Raw genomic sequence first — 18,126 nt, 5'->3', positions numbered from 1 at the left:
CTAGTTCTCTTGCTTGCGATCGTTTTGAATTGGCTCCCAAAGTAATCTGTAATTGATTAAGCAACTCTAAGCAAGAAGAACTCTCTTCTGTTGTCCGATTCTGTTTATTCTTGTTCTAATGATAACCTCGGGTGAAGTTTGTGTTCAAATTTTATAATTTTCAAGTTTCGCCTATTCACCCCCCTCTAGGCGACTTTCAATTGGTATTGGAGGACGACACTTTATTAGAGTGTAATAACTCGAAGTGATGTAGAGTGAACACGCCAAGAACGAGGTGGCCACCGAAGAATAATCCATGACCTCGGGAAAGAAGCATGAAGACAAGACTTCATCAAGGGACATCGAGATATCCAGCGACAAGCACGAGAACAAGTAAGGGTCCGTCGACTCCACCAAGTCGCACAAAAAGAAAGGCAACAAGAAGAAGAGGATGAAGAAAGTGGTCTACTACGAGACCAACTCCTCTGCGCCATCGACATCAGACGCTGAATCAACCTCCTCCAAACACAATGAGCACAAAAAGAGTAACCAAATTCCTTTACTCTTGCATTCCTAAACGTACTTCATTACTTTCTGACCCATTAGGCAAACCACTATATTTTGATGGTGAAGATTATTCTATGTGGATCGCTAAAATGAGGCACCATCTAACCTCACTCCATAAAAGTATTTGAGATATTGTTGAGTTTGTGAAAGGGAAATGTGCCCTTGGGCCATTTCTAATTGTTTTGGTGATTAAGTGCCCAACACAAATGGTTTAAGTGTTAAATTGTGCCAAAGCTCAAGAAGTGCAAATCAAGGTGCAAGGTATGTTTCTAGACTTAATACATTTTTTTGAAGACTAATGCATTGTGTCTAAGTGCTAGAAACAGGAGAGATCGATTTGGAAAAGAGTAGGCAGTGTTCAGCCAAAGACAGCTTTGGTCTGGGTGCACCGGACAGTGTCCGGTGCGCCAGGACCAGTCTCGGTGAACAGTCCGCTCTCGGGACTCGACGGCGGTGTACGGCTATAAATCACTGGACTGTCCGGTGAGCCATCCACGACGAAGTCGTCGCTCTCGGGAAGCGATCAACGGCGTACGACTATAATTCATCGGACTGTCCGGTGAGCCAGCGGTCGACTGCGCCAATGGTCGGCCGCGCAATCCGCGCGTGACGCGTGGCTGGGCCAACGGTCTGATGGGGGCACCGGAATGTCCGGTGTGCACCGGACAGTGTCCGGTGCGCCAACGGCTCCAAAACTTCAACGGTCGGCTGCGCCAGAATAGGAAAGCAATCAGCACCGGACAGTGTCCGGTGGTGCATTGGACTGTTCGGTGCACCACCCGACAGAAGGCAAGGATAGCCTTCCTGGATTGCTCTCAACGGCTCCTAGCTGCCTTGGGGCTATAAAAGGGACCCCTAGGCGCATGGAGGAGTACACCAAGCATACTTTGAACATTCTTAATCATTCACACTCCGTCTTTGCGCACTCGATTGACATTCTTAGTGATTTGAGCTCCGTTCTAGTGGTGAACTTTATGCTATTCATTTGAGCTCAATTCTTGGCTGTGTGTGTGCGTATTGCTGTGGATTTGTGTGTGTTGCTTCCCTCCCTTACTCTAGTGCTTTCACTTTGATCCTTATTGTAAGGGCGAGAGACTCCAAGTTGTGGAGATTCCTCGCAAACAGGAAAGAGTAAAGAAAGAAGCAAACTGTGGTATTCAAGTTGATCATTGGATCACTTGAGAGGAGTTGAGTGCAACTCTCGTCCGTTGGGACGCCACAACGTGGAGTAGGCATGTGTTATACTTGGCCGAACCACAGGATAAATCATCGTGTCTCTTGTGCTTGTTCTTATTGTGACTATTGTGTTTCGCAAGAGCTTGGTCTTTAGCCACTTGATATCATTGTACTAACACTTAACCAAGTTTTGTGGTTATAAGTTTTAAGTTTTTACAGGATCACCTATTCACCCCCCCTCTAGGTGCTCTCAATTGGTATCGGAGCCGTTCTCTTCAAGAAAGGGACTAATCGCCCGAAGGGATGGATCCTAAGGGAAAGGGGATGGTGGTCAACGACAATGAGAAGGAGTCCATCTTCAACGAGCCGAGGGACGACAAAGAAAATGACTCCGGCTCGAGCCAAAAGAAGAAGGATGGAAAGAAGAAGAGGCGCATCAAGAAGATTGTCTACTACGACAGCGACGAATCTTCCACTTCTCAAAAGGACGACGAATACGAGGAGAAAAAGAAAACGGTTAACTCAAACTTTTCTTTCGATTATTCTCGTATTCCGCATAATTCCAATGCTCACTTGCTTTCCATTCCACTTGGTAAACCTCCACACTTTGATGGAGAGGACTACAAATTTTGGAGTCACAAAATGCGTAGCCACTTGTTCTCTCTTCATCCAAGTATATGGGAGATAGTAGAAAATGGAATGCAATTTGATAGTTCGGATAACTCCATGTTTATCAATGAACAAATCCATAAAAATGCACAAGCTACTACTGTTCTTTTAGCATCCTTGTGCAGGGAAGAGTACAATAAGGTGAGCGGCTTGGACAACGCCAAGCAAATCTGGGACACCCTCAAGATCTCACATGAGGGGAACAACGCCACCATGCTCACCAAGATGGAGTTGGTGGAAGGCGAACTAGGAAGGTTCGCGATGATCAGGGGAGAGGAGCCAACTCAAACGTACAATCGGCTCAAGACCCTGGTCAACAAGATAAGGAGCTATGGGAGCACGAGATGGACGGACCACGACGTCGTCCGACTTATGCTAAGGTCCTTCACTGTCCTTGATCCTCATCTTGTAAACTCTATTCGTGAGAATCCTAGGTACATCAAGATGACGCCCGAGGAAATACTCGGAAAGTTCGTAAGCGGGCGAATGATGATCAAGGAGGCAAGATATGTTGATGAGGCGTTGAATGGCCCAATCCACGAGCCTCAAACCGTTGCTCTCAAAGCAACAAGTAGCAGGGAGACGCTACCTAGCAGGGTGGCGCAAGTTGAGGCGGCTGGGCTAAATGAGAATGAAATGGCCCTCATCATCAAGCGCTTCAAGACGGCGCTCAAAGGTCGCAAGGAGCATCCCAACAAGAGCAAGACAAAGGGAAAGCGCTCCTGCTTCAAGTGTGGTAAGATTGGTCACTTTATTGCTAACTGTCCCAATAATGATAGTGACCAGGAACAAGGAAAGACCGGAAAGTGGGAAAAGAAGAAGACCTACAAAAAGGCGAAGGGCGAGGCACACCTTGGAAAGGAGTGGGATTCAGATTGCTCCTCGTCCGACTCCGACAATGAAGGACTCGCCGCCTCAGCCTTCAACAAGTCGGCTCTCTTCCCCAACGAGCATCACACCTGCCTCATGGCAAAGGAGAAGAAGGTAAGTACTCGAAGTACTATTACGTATGCTTCTTCAAGTGATGATGAGTCTAGTGATGACGAAGTAGACTATGCTAGTTTATTCAAAGGTTTAGATAGAACTAAAATTGATAAGATCAATGAACTAATTGATGCCTTGAATGAGAAAAATAGATTGTTAGAGAAGCAAGAGGATCTTTTATATGAAGAGCATGATAAATTTGTTAGTGCACAAAATTCTCTTGCTCTAGAAGTTAAAAGAAATGAAATGATTTCATGTGAATTGTCTACATGCCATGAATCTATTTCTAGCCTAAAGAGTATTAATGATGACTTAAATGCTAAGTTAGAAGTAGCTAACAAATCTAGCTCATGTATTGAACATGTAGTAATTTGTAATAGGTGTAAGGACTTTAATATTGATGCCTATAGTGAACACTTAATTTCCATTGCAAAATTAGATGGTGAAGTGGCTAGTCTTAATGCCCAACTTAAGACTAGCAAGAATGATTTTAATAAACTAAAATTTGCAAGGGATGCCTACACCATTGGTAGACACCCCTCAATTAAGGATGGGCTTGGCTTCAAGAGGGAAGCCAAGAACTTAACAAGCCAAAGAGCTCCCATTTTCAACAAGGAAAAGGGGAAGGCTCCTATGGCTAATAGTAGTCAAAAGAATCATGCATTTATTTATGATAGGAAATTTTCTAGAAATGTTCATCATGATAGGAGTTGTAATGCTTATGATTTAAATGCCATGATTGCTTCAAGTTCTTCCTTTGTGCATGGTAGATATATGACTAGGAAAAATGTTATTCATCATATGCCTAAGAGAAATGTTGTTCGTGTACCTAGGAAAGCAAGTAATGAACCTTCTACAATTTACCATGCTTGCAATACTTCTTTTGCAATCTGTAGGAAGAATAAGAAAGTGATTGCTAGGAAATTAGGGGCACAATGCAAGGGAGATAAAAACTTGCATTTGGGTCCCTAAGGCTATTGTTACTAACCTTGTAGGACCCAACAAGAGTTGGGTACCTAAAACCCAAGCCTAATTTGCCTTGCAGGTTTATGCATCCGGGGGCTCAAGCTGGATTATCGACAGCGGATGCACAAACCACATGACGGGGGAGAAGAAGATGTTCACCTCCTACGTCAAGAACAAAGATTCCCAAGATTCAATCATATTCGGTGACGGGAATCAAGGCAATGTTAAAGGACTAGGAAAAATAGCTATTTCATCCGAGCATTCCATCTCTAATGTGTTTTTAGTTGAATCACTCGGGTATAACTTGTTGTCCGTTAGTCAACTTTGTAATATGGGGTATAATTGCTTATTTACAAATGTAGATGTGTCTGTCTTTAGAAGGAGTGACAGTTCATTAGCCTTTAAGGGTGTACTAGACGACAAACTCTATTTAGTTGATTTTGCAAAGGAGGAAGCCGGTCTAGATGCATGCTTAATTGCTAAGACTAGCATGGGCTGGCTGTGGCATCGCCGTTTAGCACATGTGGGGATGAAGAACCTTCACAAACTTCTAAAGGGAGAACATGTGTTAGGTCTAACAAATGTGACTTTAGAAAAAGATAGACCTTGTGCAGCTTGTCAAGCAGGTAAACAAGTAGGAAATGCTCATCACAACAAGAATGTGATGACCACATCAAGACCCTTGGAGCTGCTGCATATGGACCTCTTCGGACCCGTCGCCTACCTCAGCATCGGGGGAAGTAAGTATGGTCTTGTTATAGTTGATGACTTTTCCCGCTTCACTTGGGTATTCTTCTTGCAGGATAAAACAGAAACCCAAGGGACCCTTAAGCGCTTCCTAAGGAGGGCTCAAAACGAATTTGAGCTCAAAGTAAAAAAGATAAGGAGCGACAACGGGTCCGAGTTCAAGAACCTTTAAGTGGAGGAGTACCTTGAGGAGGAAGGAATCAAGCACGAGTTCTCCGCTCTCTACACGCCACAACAAAACGGTGTGGTAGAAAGGAAGAACAGGACACTCATAGACATGGCAAGGTCGATGCTTGGAGAGTTAAAGACGCCCGAACGGTTTTGGTCGGAAGCCGTGAACACGGCTTGCCACGCCATAAACCGAGTCTACCTTCATCGCCTCCTCAAGAAGACGTCATATGAACTTCTAACCGGTAATAAACCCAACGTTTCATATTTTCGTGTATTTGGGAGTAAATGCTACATTCTAGTGAAGAAAGGTAGGAATTCTAAATTTGCTCCCAAAGCTGTAGAAGGGTTTTTGTTAGGTTATGACTCAAATACAAAGGCGTATAGAGTCTTCAACAAATCATCGGGTTTGGTTGAAGTCTCTAGCGATGTTGTATTTGATGAGACTAATGGCTCTCCAAGAGAGCAAGTTGATCTTGATGATGTAGATGAAGAAGATGTTCCAACGGCCGCCATACGCACCATGGCGATTGGAGATGTGCGACCACTGGAACAAAAGGAGCAAGATTAACCTTCTTCCTCAACAATGGTGCACCCCCAACTCAAACTGATGAACAGGTTCATCAAGAGGCGTGCGATCAAGGGGGAGCACAAGATGATCATGCTATGGAGGAAGAAGCACCTCAAGCCCCTCCAACTCAAGTTCGAACGACGATTCAAAGGAATCATCCCGTCGACCAGATTTTGGGTGATATAAGCAAGGGAGTAACTACTCGCTCTAGATTAGTTAATTTTTGTGAGCATTACTCTTTTGTCTCTTCTATTGAGCCTTTCAGGGTAGAAGAAGCCTTGCTAGATCCGGACTGGGTGTTGGCCATGCAGGAAGAGCTCAATAACTTCAAGCAAAATGAAGTTTGGACCCTGGTGCCACGTCCAAAGCAAAACGTTGTGGGAACCAAGTGGGTGTTCCGCAACAAACAAGACGAGCACAGAGTGGTGACAAGGAACAAGGCTAGACTTGTGGCAAAAGGTTATGCCCAAGTCGCAGGTTTGGACTTTGAGGAGACTTTTGCTCCTGTGGCTAGGCTAGAGTCTATTCGCATTTTGTTAGCCTATGCCGCTCACCATTCTTTCAGGTTGTTCCAAATGGATGTTAAGAGCACTTTCCTCAACGGGCCAATCAAGGAGGAGGTGTACGTAGAGCAACCCCCTGGCTTTGAGGATGAACGGTACCCCAACCACGTGTGTAAGCTCTCTAAGGCGCTTTATGGACTTAAACAAGCCCCAAGAGCATGGTATGAATGCCTTAGAGACTTTTTAATTGCTAATGCTTTCAAGGTTGGGAAAGCCGATCCAACTTTATTTACTAAGACTTGTGATGGTGACTTATTTGTGTGCCAAATTTATGTCGATGACATAATATTTGGTTCTACTAACCAAAAGTCTTGTGAAGAGTTTAGCAGGGTGATGACTCAAAAATTTGAGATGTCAATGATGGGCGAGTTGAACTACTTCCTTGGGTTCCAAGTGAAGCAACTCAAGGACGGCACTTTCATCTCCCAAACGAAGTACACGCAAGATTTGATCAAGAGGTTTGGGATGAAGGACGCCAAGCCCGCAAAGACTCCAATGGGAACCGACGGACATGTCGACCTCAACAAAGGAGGTAAGTCCGTTGATCAAAAGGCATACCGGTCTATGATAGGGTCTTTACTTTATTTATGTGCTAGTAGACCGGATATTATGCTAAGCGTATGCATGTGTGCTAGATTTCAATCCGATCCAAGGGAGTGTCACCTTGTGGCCGTTAAGCGAATTCTTAGATATTTAGTTGCTACGCCTTGCTTCGGGATCTGGTATCCAAAGGGGTCAACCTTTGACTTGATTGGATACTCAGACTCCGATTATGCTGGATGCAAGGTTGATAGGAAGAGTACATCAGGGATGTGCCAATTCTTAGGAAGGTCCCTGGTGTCTTGGAGTTCTAAGAAATAAACTTCCGTTGCCCTATCCACCGCTGAGGCCGAGTATGTTGCCGCAGGACAGTGTTGCGCGCAACTACTTTGGATGAGGCAAACCCTCAGGGACTTTGGCTACATTCTGAGCAAAGTCCCACTCCTATGTGATAATGAGAGTGCTATCCGCATGGCGGATAATCCTGTTGAACACAACCGTACTAAGCACATAGACATCCAGCATCACTTTTTGAGAGACCACCAGCAAAAGGGAGATATCGAAGTGTTTTACGTTAGCACCGAGAACCAGCTAGCCGATATCTTTACCAAGCCTTTAGATGAGAAGACCTTTTGCAGGCTGCGTAGTGAGCTAAATGTCTTAGATTCGCGTAACTTGGATTGATCTATAGTATACATGTGTTTATGCCTTTGATCATGTTCTTTATGCATATTGTTGCCTAATTATGGTGCTCAAGTTGTACACATGATCCCCGGACCTCACAAGTCCATTTGCAAGTGATGCATTTATTTAGGGGGAGGCATGCTACAACTTGACACTTTAAGACTAACCTTGTGTTTGAGTTTACTTGTTTAGTCTCAAAAGTAGATTGAAAGGGAAAGGTGGACTTGGACCATGAAAGACTTCCATTGCACTCCGATGAGAGGGTAACTTACTCCAAGTTCATCTCCATGCTCTTTTTGCCTTCTTACTCTTAATTGAAGATTTTGGTGAGGCAATGGGGTTAAAGGGCCAAAAATGATCTCGTTTTGGTGCTTGATGCCAAAGAGGGAGAAATTAAGGCTAAAGCAAATGGACCAGCTACCACTTGAGAATTTTGAAAATAGTAGAGTTAGAACTTTTATCTTGACAAAATACTCTAAGTGTCTCTTTTTGTCAAAAGTTGGTCTCTTGTGGGGAGAATATTTGATTATGGGAAAAAGTGAGAGTGTTTGAATCTTTGATCAATTTCTCTTGGAATACCTCTCTTTATGCCTCAACAAGTGTGTTTGACTTAGAGATAGGAAATTGAAGTTGATTTGCAAAAACAAAACCAAGTGGTGGCAAAGGATGATCCAAATATGCCAAATTTGAATAAAAACAATTCTTGTTCTCATTTGCATTGATGTTGCACTTCTATGTGTTGCTTTTTGTTGTGTTGGCATAAATCACCAAAAAGGGGGAGATTGAAAGGGAAATGTGCCCTTGGGCCATTTCTAAGTGTTTTGGTGATTAAGTGCCCAACACAAATGGTTTAAGTGTTAAATTGTGCCAAAGGCTCAAGAAGTGCAAATCAAGGTGCAAGGTATGTTTCTAGACTTAGTACATTGTTTTGAAGACTAATGCATTGTGTCTAAGTGCTAGAAATAGGAGAAATTGATTTGGAAAAGAGTAGGCAGTGTTCAGCCAAAGACAGCTTCGGTCTGGGTGCAACGGACAGTGTCCGGTGCGCCAGGACCAGTCTCGGTGAACAGTCCGCTCTCGGGACTCGACGACGGTGTACGACTATAAATCACCGGACTGTCCGATGAGCCATCCACGGTGAAGTCGTCGCTCTCGGGAAGCGATCAACGGCGTACGACTATAATTCACCGGACTGTCCGGTGGTGCACCGGACTGTCCGGTGAGCCAACGGTCGACTGCGCCAACGGCCGGCCGCGCAATCCACGCGTGACGCGTGGCCGGGCCAACGATCTGATGGGGGCACCGGACTGTCCGGTGTGCACCGGACAGTGTCCGGTGCGCCAACGGCTCCAAAACTTTAACGGTCGGCTGCGCCAGAATAGGAAAGCAATCAGCACCGGACAATGTCCGGTGGTGCACCGGACTGTCTGGTGCACCACCCGACAGAAGGCAAGGATAGCCTTCCTGGATTGCTCTCAACGGCTCCTAGCTGCCTTGGGGCTATAAAAGGGACCCCTAGGCGCATGGAGGAGTACACCAAGCATACTTTGAGCATTCTTAATCATTCACACTCCGTCTTTGCGCACTCGATTGACATTCTTAGTGATTTGAGCTCCGTTCTAGTGGTGAACTTTGTGCTATTCATTTGAGCTCAAGTCTTGGCTGTGTGTGTGCGTATTGCTGTGGTTTTGTGTGTGTTGCTTCCCTCCCTTACTCTAGTGCTTTCACTTTGATCCTTATTGTAAGGGCGAGAGACTCCAAGTTGTGGAGATTCCTCGCAAACGGGAAAAAGTAAAGAAAGAAGCAAACCATGGTATTCAAGTTGATCATTGGATCACTTGAGAGGAGTTGAGTGCAACTCTCGTCCGTTGGGACGCCACAACGTGGAGTAGGCAAGTGTTATACTTGGCCGAACCACGGGATAAATCATCGTGTCTCTTGTGCTTGTTCTTACTGTGACTATTGTGTTTCGCAAGAGCTTGGTCTTTAGCCACTTGATTTCATTGTACTAACACTTAACCAAATTTTGTGGTTATAAGTTTTAAGTTTTTACAGGATCACCTATTCACCCCCTCCTCTAGGTGCTCTCAGTTTGGAGCACAGGCGCCATAGGTGGGCGATGAAGACTACGACTCCGACGGAGCCACCCAAGTAAGGCACTTCAACTCCCAAGCCACCATCATATTCGTCGCTTCCTTATGTAGGGAGGAGTATAACAAGGTGCAAGGATTGAAGAATGCGAAAGAAATTTGGGACGTCCTCAAGACGGCGTATGAAGGTGACAAAGTCACCAAGATTACCAAGCGGGAAACGATTGAGGGAGAGCTTGGTTGATTTGTCCTCAACAAAAGAGAAGAGCCACAAGCCATGTTTGCATGCTACAAAGTTTTGTAGAAAATGTCTATGGACCATCATGCTTAAGAAGAGAGGCAGGACCAGGCTGAGAAAGCTTAGAGTGAAAGACAACTTGAAATTCTAGAGATGAAAGAGGCAATAGAGGTAGCCAAGAGTGAAAGGCAACTGCAACTGCTTGAGACACAGACTGAGCTACAAAAGAGAGAGATTCAACTCCAAGAAATGATGATGAGTAATTAACTGGAAGACAGAGATGAAAGGTTCATGAGTGCGGACGTTGACAAGATGCTTCCGTGGGCGAGGGACTATTACATTAGGAAGTAGAAGCAGATTAGTGCACAATCTGCAGAGGCTTCATCTACAAAGGAAAACTGAGTCATTCTTTGCAGGTGTCAGTGGTGATGGTGTCAATGTAATTGTTCGCTTAGCGAACTGAGTTATGAACTAGTTCGTTTGTTGCATTGTTTGTTGACGTACTTGTCAGTTAAGTTTCTGAAAATTTTGTATCCTTTCAATCGAACCATTCAATAAGAGTGCTTGTGTTGAACCGTCACTGGTTGTTTTTGTTGTATACAATTTCATCTGGCAAGATTTGATTAGTACCCCTTATCATCGATGCTTTGAATTACAGTACTTGTAGACAACAAAATGATATCGCAACATGGTCGTTCAATAATTTGCAGTAGCATTTTACAACCTGCGTCGTGCTGCTGACAGAGTTGAAGTTGTCACCCTCATATCACAAAGCTAGTTCACTAATTTATTTACATAGTAGCACTACACATCATTCAATTCGTGGAATCATTCAATATCACATTTCATGGTATCATTCATGTAGTAGAGGTGGTACTTCAGACAAAAGTGTCCTTCAACATGGACATCAAAATAACACAAAGTAGATTGTTTTTACCTGAAAATGAAACCAACCGTTCAGTGCAGTTATCATGATAGAAAATAGCACATGATACAATGTACACTTACTCTGTGCCATGCAATTGCCACACATGTTCGGTGCGGTCCAACTTAAGTTGTTGATGGCTTTGTCTACTTTGTATGTAGCTGTGATGTTCGATTAATTCATGTACTTCAGGGACATTCTATTGTCGTCCGTTGTTGGATATGATGCTCTGTCATACTCATCAAGCTGGATGTGATCCATCCTGGTTTCATAATGGATTCCCATGTTATGTAAGATGATCACACAATCCACTATATGTTTCAAATATATAGGATTCCAATGTCTTGCAAGATTCTTAATGATTGGTACTTTACTTGCAGGACTCCAAATTCCCTTTTGACATCCTTTCGGTAATCTTGTTGCTTTGGTGTGAAGTATGGTGCTCTCGCCCTCGTCAAAATAGTCTTGCATTAAACAATGATAGCCTTGGACTCTATCTCGTCGTATTGTCTGTCGACCAACAACGGATCCACGATGATGAGATGCTCCACCCTCAACGCCGTTCATTTGGACAAGTGCATTGTCAATATCAAATTGGTGATTGAAGAAATGCCGACATCTGCTCATACTACAACGATTGGACGACTCAATGAACTCCTCCATATAAGTTGAAAGGGTTTGCAAACAAAACTGAGAACAATGACATTCCAAACAGAAGCACATATGATTGAAGTTGTTTCTGTCATGGTTGTTCCTCGTACAAGCACATTTCAAAATGTAAGCACGTCTTTGGTACAAGCACATTTCAAAATATTAGCACATATGAGGCAATCTGATGAAACCATTTCCGATATGTGAAGTTGGTCAGTACGATGTCGAACCAAAGATTGCCTATTGGCGATGAACCAAAGAAAGATTTTGATGCTAAACCGTACGCGAAACAGACGGGTTGGGAGGTGACCCCTAAACGTGTCGGCGCCTAGATGTACGCGGAATTAGCTCATTTTTTCACTCAATCACCGGGAATTTCAGAGGAGAGTTAAGTTTCCAAACTAGCCATAAATATTTAGAAGAATTATAAAGTTTCAAAACGGAGGCTTTTATGTCGATCTCAGTTTCAACTTTCAAGGTATGCATATGCTAGCGCATAACAATGAACGGAAGTAAGCTGGGCGTGCCTGTTTAGTCAAAATCCAATTGAGATTTAGAACTTAAAAATTCAGTGGCGCTTTTTTATCGAGTTATTCAGTGGAACTTAAAAATTCAGTGGCACTGTTTTATTCAGTGAAACTTTTTTATTCAGTTGCACTTAATAATAATGTTTTTCTTATGAAATTCCCACGACAGTCGTGTGGAATTGCATTTTTTTTACAGGGAATTGCCTGTTCGGAGTTCCGAACAGAGAAGTCCGAGCTACCTTGTGAACGTAACTAACACTTTAAAAAAAAAAAATCGGTGCGGGTGTGCTGGTGTAGCGAGCGAGTGGTGGGCACGCTTTTCTGGTCACCTACCCTCAGGAAAATGACGAGACTGCCCCTCCTCCGTCTCTGCGCCACCCGCTCCCTGGGCGGAAGCCCTCAGGAAGCCACGCGCACACCGCAACTGGTCGACGACGACTTCCTCGTCTCTCTCCTCCGGCCTCGAGTCGCCTCCGATCCGTCCGAGAAAACAAAACAAACCGAAAGAAGAAAGGCGACGAGGAAGAGAAGGCTCTCCGCGAGATCTGGGGGAGCTCCCATTCTCAAGATGCACGACTTCTGCTTCACCATCCCCTACGGGTTCGCCGTGCTGGCCGGCGGCGTGCTGGGCTACCTCCGCCGCGGCAGCACCGCCTCCCTGGCGGGGGGCGCCGGCGCCGGCGCGCTGCTCCTCCTCGCGGGCTTCGTCAGCCTGAAGGCCTTCGAGAAGAGACGCAACTCCTACGTCGCCCTCGCGCTCGAGACGCGTACGCGCCCCCCTACTCATTCTTTTGTGCCTTTTCATTTCAAGTAGGATTTAGAGCATCTCCAACAAGGTGACCCAATGAAAACGAGATGTTTTGAGTCACAAAAAAACAATTTAAGTCCAACAATAAAGCCTCAAATCAGGTTAGTTATCCAAAATCTGGTTTACTCCAAATTCCCGCCAACCCTCCCGTGCGCAGCCAGGTTTTCAATTTCTCTCCCGTCGAACCTCCGTACTACTCATCGTCGCCTCTTGCTCCTGCCTGGCGCCGTTGACCTACACCCAAATGCCAACCCAGGATCGAGACCAGGAATAGCCACTCCCCTACTGCCGCCCGTTGTTCCTCCACCCAGGCGTGCTGCGCTTTCTTCCTCCTCCTGTTGTGCTAATCGGACATCTGCCTCCTACACCTAGTACAGGGCCTTGGAATGGCAACGCAGCGACGAAAGTAATAGTTGTGGACCGTTGTCTCATGGTCATCGCCTTAGTCTTCGACGAAGGCGCAGGGCGCTTCCCGGTAGGTTGAACTCCTTGAGGCATCACACGCGGAAGAAGGGCTGTTGTGCTTCTAGCGAGGATCGGAGAGGAAACAAGTAGTGCGCAGCGGAGGGTCACGAGAGCCGGCAGCGGGTCGTGACTCGCAAGAACTAGCGGCGCGAGGTCTGTATGAGAAGAAACCCGTGAACGTTCAGTTCATTAAGATGAGGAGATAGGTCAGCCCAATTGGGTGCAATATATTTGTGGCACTTCTAGAGGTGCCCTTTATTTTTTTGATGAAATTTGGTAAAATAGGGCACTATTGGAGTTCTTTTTTCTGTGCTAAGCCCTATATTTTGATTTAGAGCACTTATTTAGGGCACTCTTGGAGATGCTCTTAGGAACAGATAAAAATAAAACTACTTGGTTTGTAGCCGGGCCGGTTGGTTGGTCGCCGCCTGGATTTTCATAGGAAATGGGCTGCAATTGTGGGATCTATGAGATACCAATTGCAATGCAACGTAGTCTATCTATGTCATAAAATCGGCGTCCGGATGTCCTGCCCTGTGAGGGCATTGCGTAGTAATTTGATTTGGTTTGAGTTCAGGATTCTCCGCGTTTCTAACGAACTTGCTGTGTTTTGGAATATCAAATAAGGCACCATTTTATGTCCCGATTTGCCCAAGTTCAAAGTTCTAACATTTAGAAATGACGCAATGTGTTGAACCTATGGAACGTGCACTAGTTCCAGTGCCATAACCTCTTCGTCAGTGTGGCTTGTATTGCTCACCGCCGGAGCTTCTTGCATGTTGCTTTGTGCGGGACATGAGTACAATGCATGAGGAGGACACTAGTTTACTATCATATCAGTAGGTTATGCCATATCAATTCCAGCTTAATGGTCATTGGATTCCTCAATCCTTTTGTGGGTAAATGTTTTTTTTTTGAAAAAGTCTACTTAACCCCTTAATTATTGGTGGTTGTCTAATTCACCTCCTCATCTATAAAGCTATGTACCCTTGAAACTATTAATCGTCTAAATAACCCCCGAGACGGTTTTAAAGATGGTTTTGTTGACGTGTCATTTTTTAAAGTTTATATAACCTATAACATATCAAGGGGTTGACTGCACGACCCCTTCAGCTATAAAATATGATATGAGCCCTTAAAACATCTAATAATATTTAAATGACCTATTGGATGATTATGTTGGGACGTTTGCACACTATATCCCACCACACTTGCATAAGCATACATGCTTGCACATAAGTCCATCGTCTACCCCTTATCCTTACTGTTTCTCGACTGACCCACTGTCCAACGAGTAGCATGTGACATCTTATCACCTGTTGTACCTTTCATCACTTGTCGATGGTATTAAAGTCAAACACCAAGCCTACATTGTCATCATTCAGACCCTCTCACAGCCTCCATCCAGTCGTACTTTAGTTTTTTAGGTAGACATAAGAGAAGAAAGCGAGAGGGGGCAAGGATGTGGGAGGGGCCACATGACAAGGCACAATTGTAGTGCATGTGTTCAATATCATCGAGGAGTGCATGAGGTGGAGTAGAAATCAAGGTGGTGCTCATCGAGCGGTAGCACAAGCCTAGAAAGAGTAGGGATAGGGGGATAGGCGATGGACTTATGTGCAAGCATGTGTGCTTTATGACAGTGTGGTGCGGTACAGTGTCGAAATGATCTAACATGACCATCTAGAAGGCTATTTGTACATTATTAGATATTTTAAGGGCTACAACATCATATTGTATAGTTGATGGGGACATCAATCAACTATTGATATGCTAGAGGGTTAAATAGACTTTTAAAAACAACACATCAACAAAACCACCTTCAAAACCGTCTCAGGGGGCTAATTACACGGTTTTCGATAGTTTGAAGGGTAGAATACATGGTTTTATATGTGTGTGTGGGGAGGGTGAAGTAGACAACCACCAATAATTGAGGGGGTTAAGTAGACCTGTCCTCATACCTCTATTAATATATCCAATCAAGTTCTTAATTTCTGAACCTGATTGATTCTCTGATATGGGATAAAATATTAATCTTTACCTAAAACTGGTAAAGTTAAAAATATCAGATTATTCATGGAAAACCATCCAAGTTTTGTGTTGACCATTCAAAGTTTGTAATGGGTGGTTACTGGTTAATGACTAGTTTTGTGACCATCTGAAACATCAAGACAAATGGTCTTGCTAGTTGTGGGGTGAATAAGCATAGATCCGTACTCTGGCATGTACTCTTGTAGTTGTAGACACCATAGTTCCTAAGGTGTTGTCTAGCCTTTACCTAGGCGATGAGGTGCTTGTGGGGGCAATTCATGATCGACACCTAGCCAAAATAGGGGAGGATAGAGAGGCATGAGAATACCCAGTACATGTAAGTTTGTAGCATTGTGTGAATAGGCATAGGTCTGTACATGTACCCTTGTAGTACTAGACACAATACAGTACCAGGCAATACCATCTTTTCTGTATATCCAGGAATTAGGGCTTTTGGAATGTAGCCATCCCACAGGATTTTTTCAGGAACATGCAGGAACCAATACATATACTGAAGGCATTTGGGGGGGGGGGGGGGTCCAAACTGGGGAAAAATGTTGGTTGTTGGATTTGTTTAGATGCCTTAACTCAATATGCAGTTAGTACCATTTCATTTTCAGTTCTAAGACTGCACGAGCTAATGTGGAGTGGAAACTGTCCCTTCTATGATGGGCTCTCCATTCCATTTCTTTTGGCACATAACAGCTTTTCAGCACTTCACAACTTCTATACACTAAATTTGCATGACCACCAACGAATTTATGCTCACAGCCCTATTAATTTGTGCTTGTTTTTGTCAAGATATTTTGTGTGAGCATTTTGACCTTGAGTTCCTAACTGTTTGTCTAGGAAATTCTGGTGGAGAACTTAGTTCTTTCATCTTTTTGCAATTTAGCGAAGGAATGGCTTCTTGCATTCTTTCATCTTTTCATAGTCCTTTAGTGAACGATTCCAAGAAATGCAGTGTTTAGAGAAGTTTGAAGAATCATTTGTGAAGTTTAATTTTTGAGTTTCCAAAAATCCTTTTCTAGAGGGTGGTATCACAATGAATATGGAATCCTGGATAAGATCTTTCCATATCTCGAATCTCAACTAAAGCTGACTACGGAATGAGGCTGGCTCACGAGAGGAGAGAGCCACACCATTACCATTAGATTATGTCCCTGTCAACATATTTTATGAGGATTTAAACCATTAGCAACAGCATCACTACCTTACTACTAGAGCTGTTATGGTATATATCTTATTAGTGTTAAAATATTTTGGGCTTGACATGGTAGCACTTTCAATAGTTTTGTTGCTTCCCGTAGGCGTAGAGGCGGCAAAAGCATTGTATTCTTTACACTAAACATGAATTGCTGGGGCAAAAAAATAAATTTCTGAGATATCTTTCTCCGGTCTGCAATTTCTTCGTTGCTTTTTTGGTACTGACTATGCAAATTTTGTTAAACAGTTTGTGCATTAGCCTTAACTTTCGTTATGGGGCAAAGATTCCTCGAGACTTCGAAGATTATGCCAGCTGGTGTCGTTGCTGGCCTCAGGTACCGTCAGCTTCAGACACTTCGGAAGCATCACTGGATTATCATGCACTGCCCACATGTTTTCCTCTTGTGTGCAAATAGAAAACAGCTTCACGGAACTGATTTGTTAATTTTCCTTGCAGTGCTGTGATGTCCGCGTTTTATCTGTTCAAAATTGCAAGCGGCGGCAACCACATCCCACCAAAGAAAGAGTAAACTGGACTCTAACTTGTAAAGTATGTTCGATTGAACTCGGAAGACTACGAGCCACTGCGTTATCTAGTTGCATGGTAACTTCAGGTACTAGCATCTTGTTCTCCATTTGTGGTGTGGCTAGAGTGTACCATGGTTTGTGAACATTGTAAAAGAAATAAGTATGCGGTTCACGGAAATGAATATGAACTTCCCTGTGGCGGCAGGCGCGAAAGAATTAAGAGGTCTAAACGTGGAATATGTCTAAAAGTGTGTGAATTATGTTAAAATAAAATTTCTTGCGGTAGATAAATTATATCGGATAACCTACTCTATCTATTGTGTCTAAAAAAGTTTTGCGCTTTAGGTTTTAATCATATTCTAGCACGTCAATTTTAGTAACTTAAAGATAAATTAAATTGCTTAAATGTAAACGTTGAAAGTAAAGAGGGTTAGAGGCACGGTGATGTTTGTTTTGCACTTCAGGATTTAGGGTGTGTTTGGTTTGGTTTTGGCTTTTGCCCCCCTAAAAGCCAAAAGCCAACCAAAGGGCTGGATAAAGAAAGCAGTTTTTTCTAAAAGCCGACTTTTTCGTAGTGCAAATCTGAAAGCATCCCTGGACCTGCTTTTAGTGGCTTTTCGGATGGAACTATGAAAACATGTATCGAAGAATTTTTAACGATTTTTAGTGGTTTCCACCAAACGATTTTTAGTTTTTTAACAGCTTGCAGCCTACAACAGCTTTTTCCACAGCTCACAGCCCACAGCAACTTTTTTCACAGCCACAACCCAACCAAACAGACCCTTAATTCTATTTTATTATGTCAATTCTAATAATATAAAGACAATAAGGGCTTGTTTGCTTCACTTCATTTTGAGGAATTGAAATATAACTAATGTAGTAGGCTGAGCTCGTTTGATTCACTTTATTTTGAGGAATTGAAATATAACTAATGTAGTAGGCCTACTATTTTTTAGAATGTGATATTCCATAACTTTCCAAAGTATATATATAAGCCTATCTCAAATTAATGGAGTAAGAGAGGGAAATTGATTCTATAGATT

The 18,126-nt window shown here is 43.6% G+C and overlaps 1 protein-coding gene across 1 annotated transcript; it reads left to right on the top strand.

The window, feature by feature from the left end:
* The first annotated feature begins 12,346 nt into the window (after nucleotides 1–12,346).
* LOC103643605 (protein FATTY ACID EXPORT 5) lies at nucleotides 12,347–17,322 on the top strand. The gene is made up of 3 exons (XM_008666768.3): nucleotides 12,347–12,812; nucleotides 16,803–16,890; nucleotides 17,013–17,322. Exons 1-3 carry the CDS (start codon nucleotides 12,389–12,391, stop codon nucleotides 17,083–17,085), a joined length of 585 nt encoding a protein of 194 aa, XP_008664990.1. The 5' UTR covers nucleotides 12,347–12,388; the 3' UTR covers nucleotides 17,086–17,322.
* The last annotated feature ends 804 nt before the right edge of the window (nucleotides 17,323–18,126 follow it).

The sequence above is a fragment of the Zea mays genome, chromosome 1 (assembly GCF_902167145.1).
Source record: "Zea mays cultivar B73 chromosome 1, Zm-B73-REFERENCE-NAM-5.0, whole genome shotgun sequence".
In the NCBI taxonomy this organism is placed as follows: domain Eukaryota; kingdom Viridiplantae; phylum Streptophyta; class Magnoliopsida; order Poales; family Poaceae; genus Zea; species Zea mays.
Note: the sequence above shows the minus strand (reverse complement) of the source record. Positions and strands in the feature narration are given on the sequence as shown.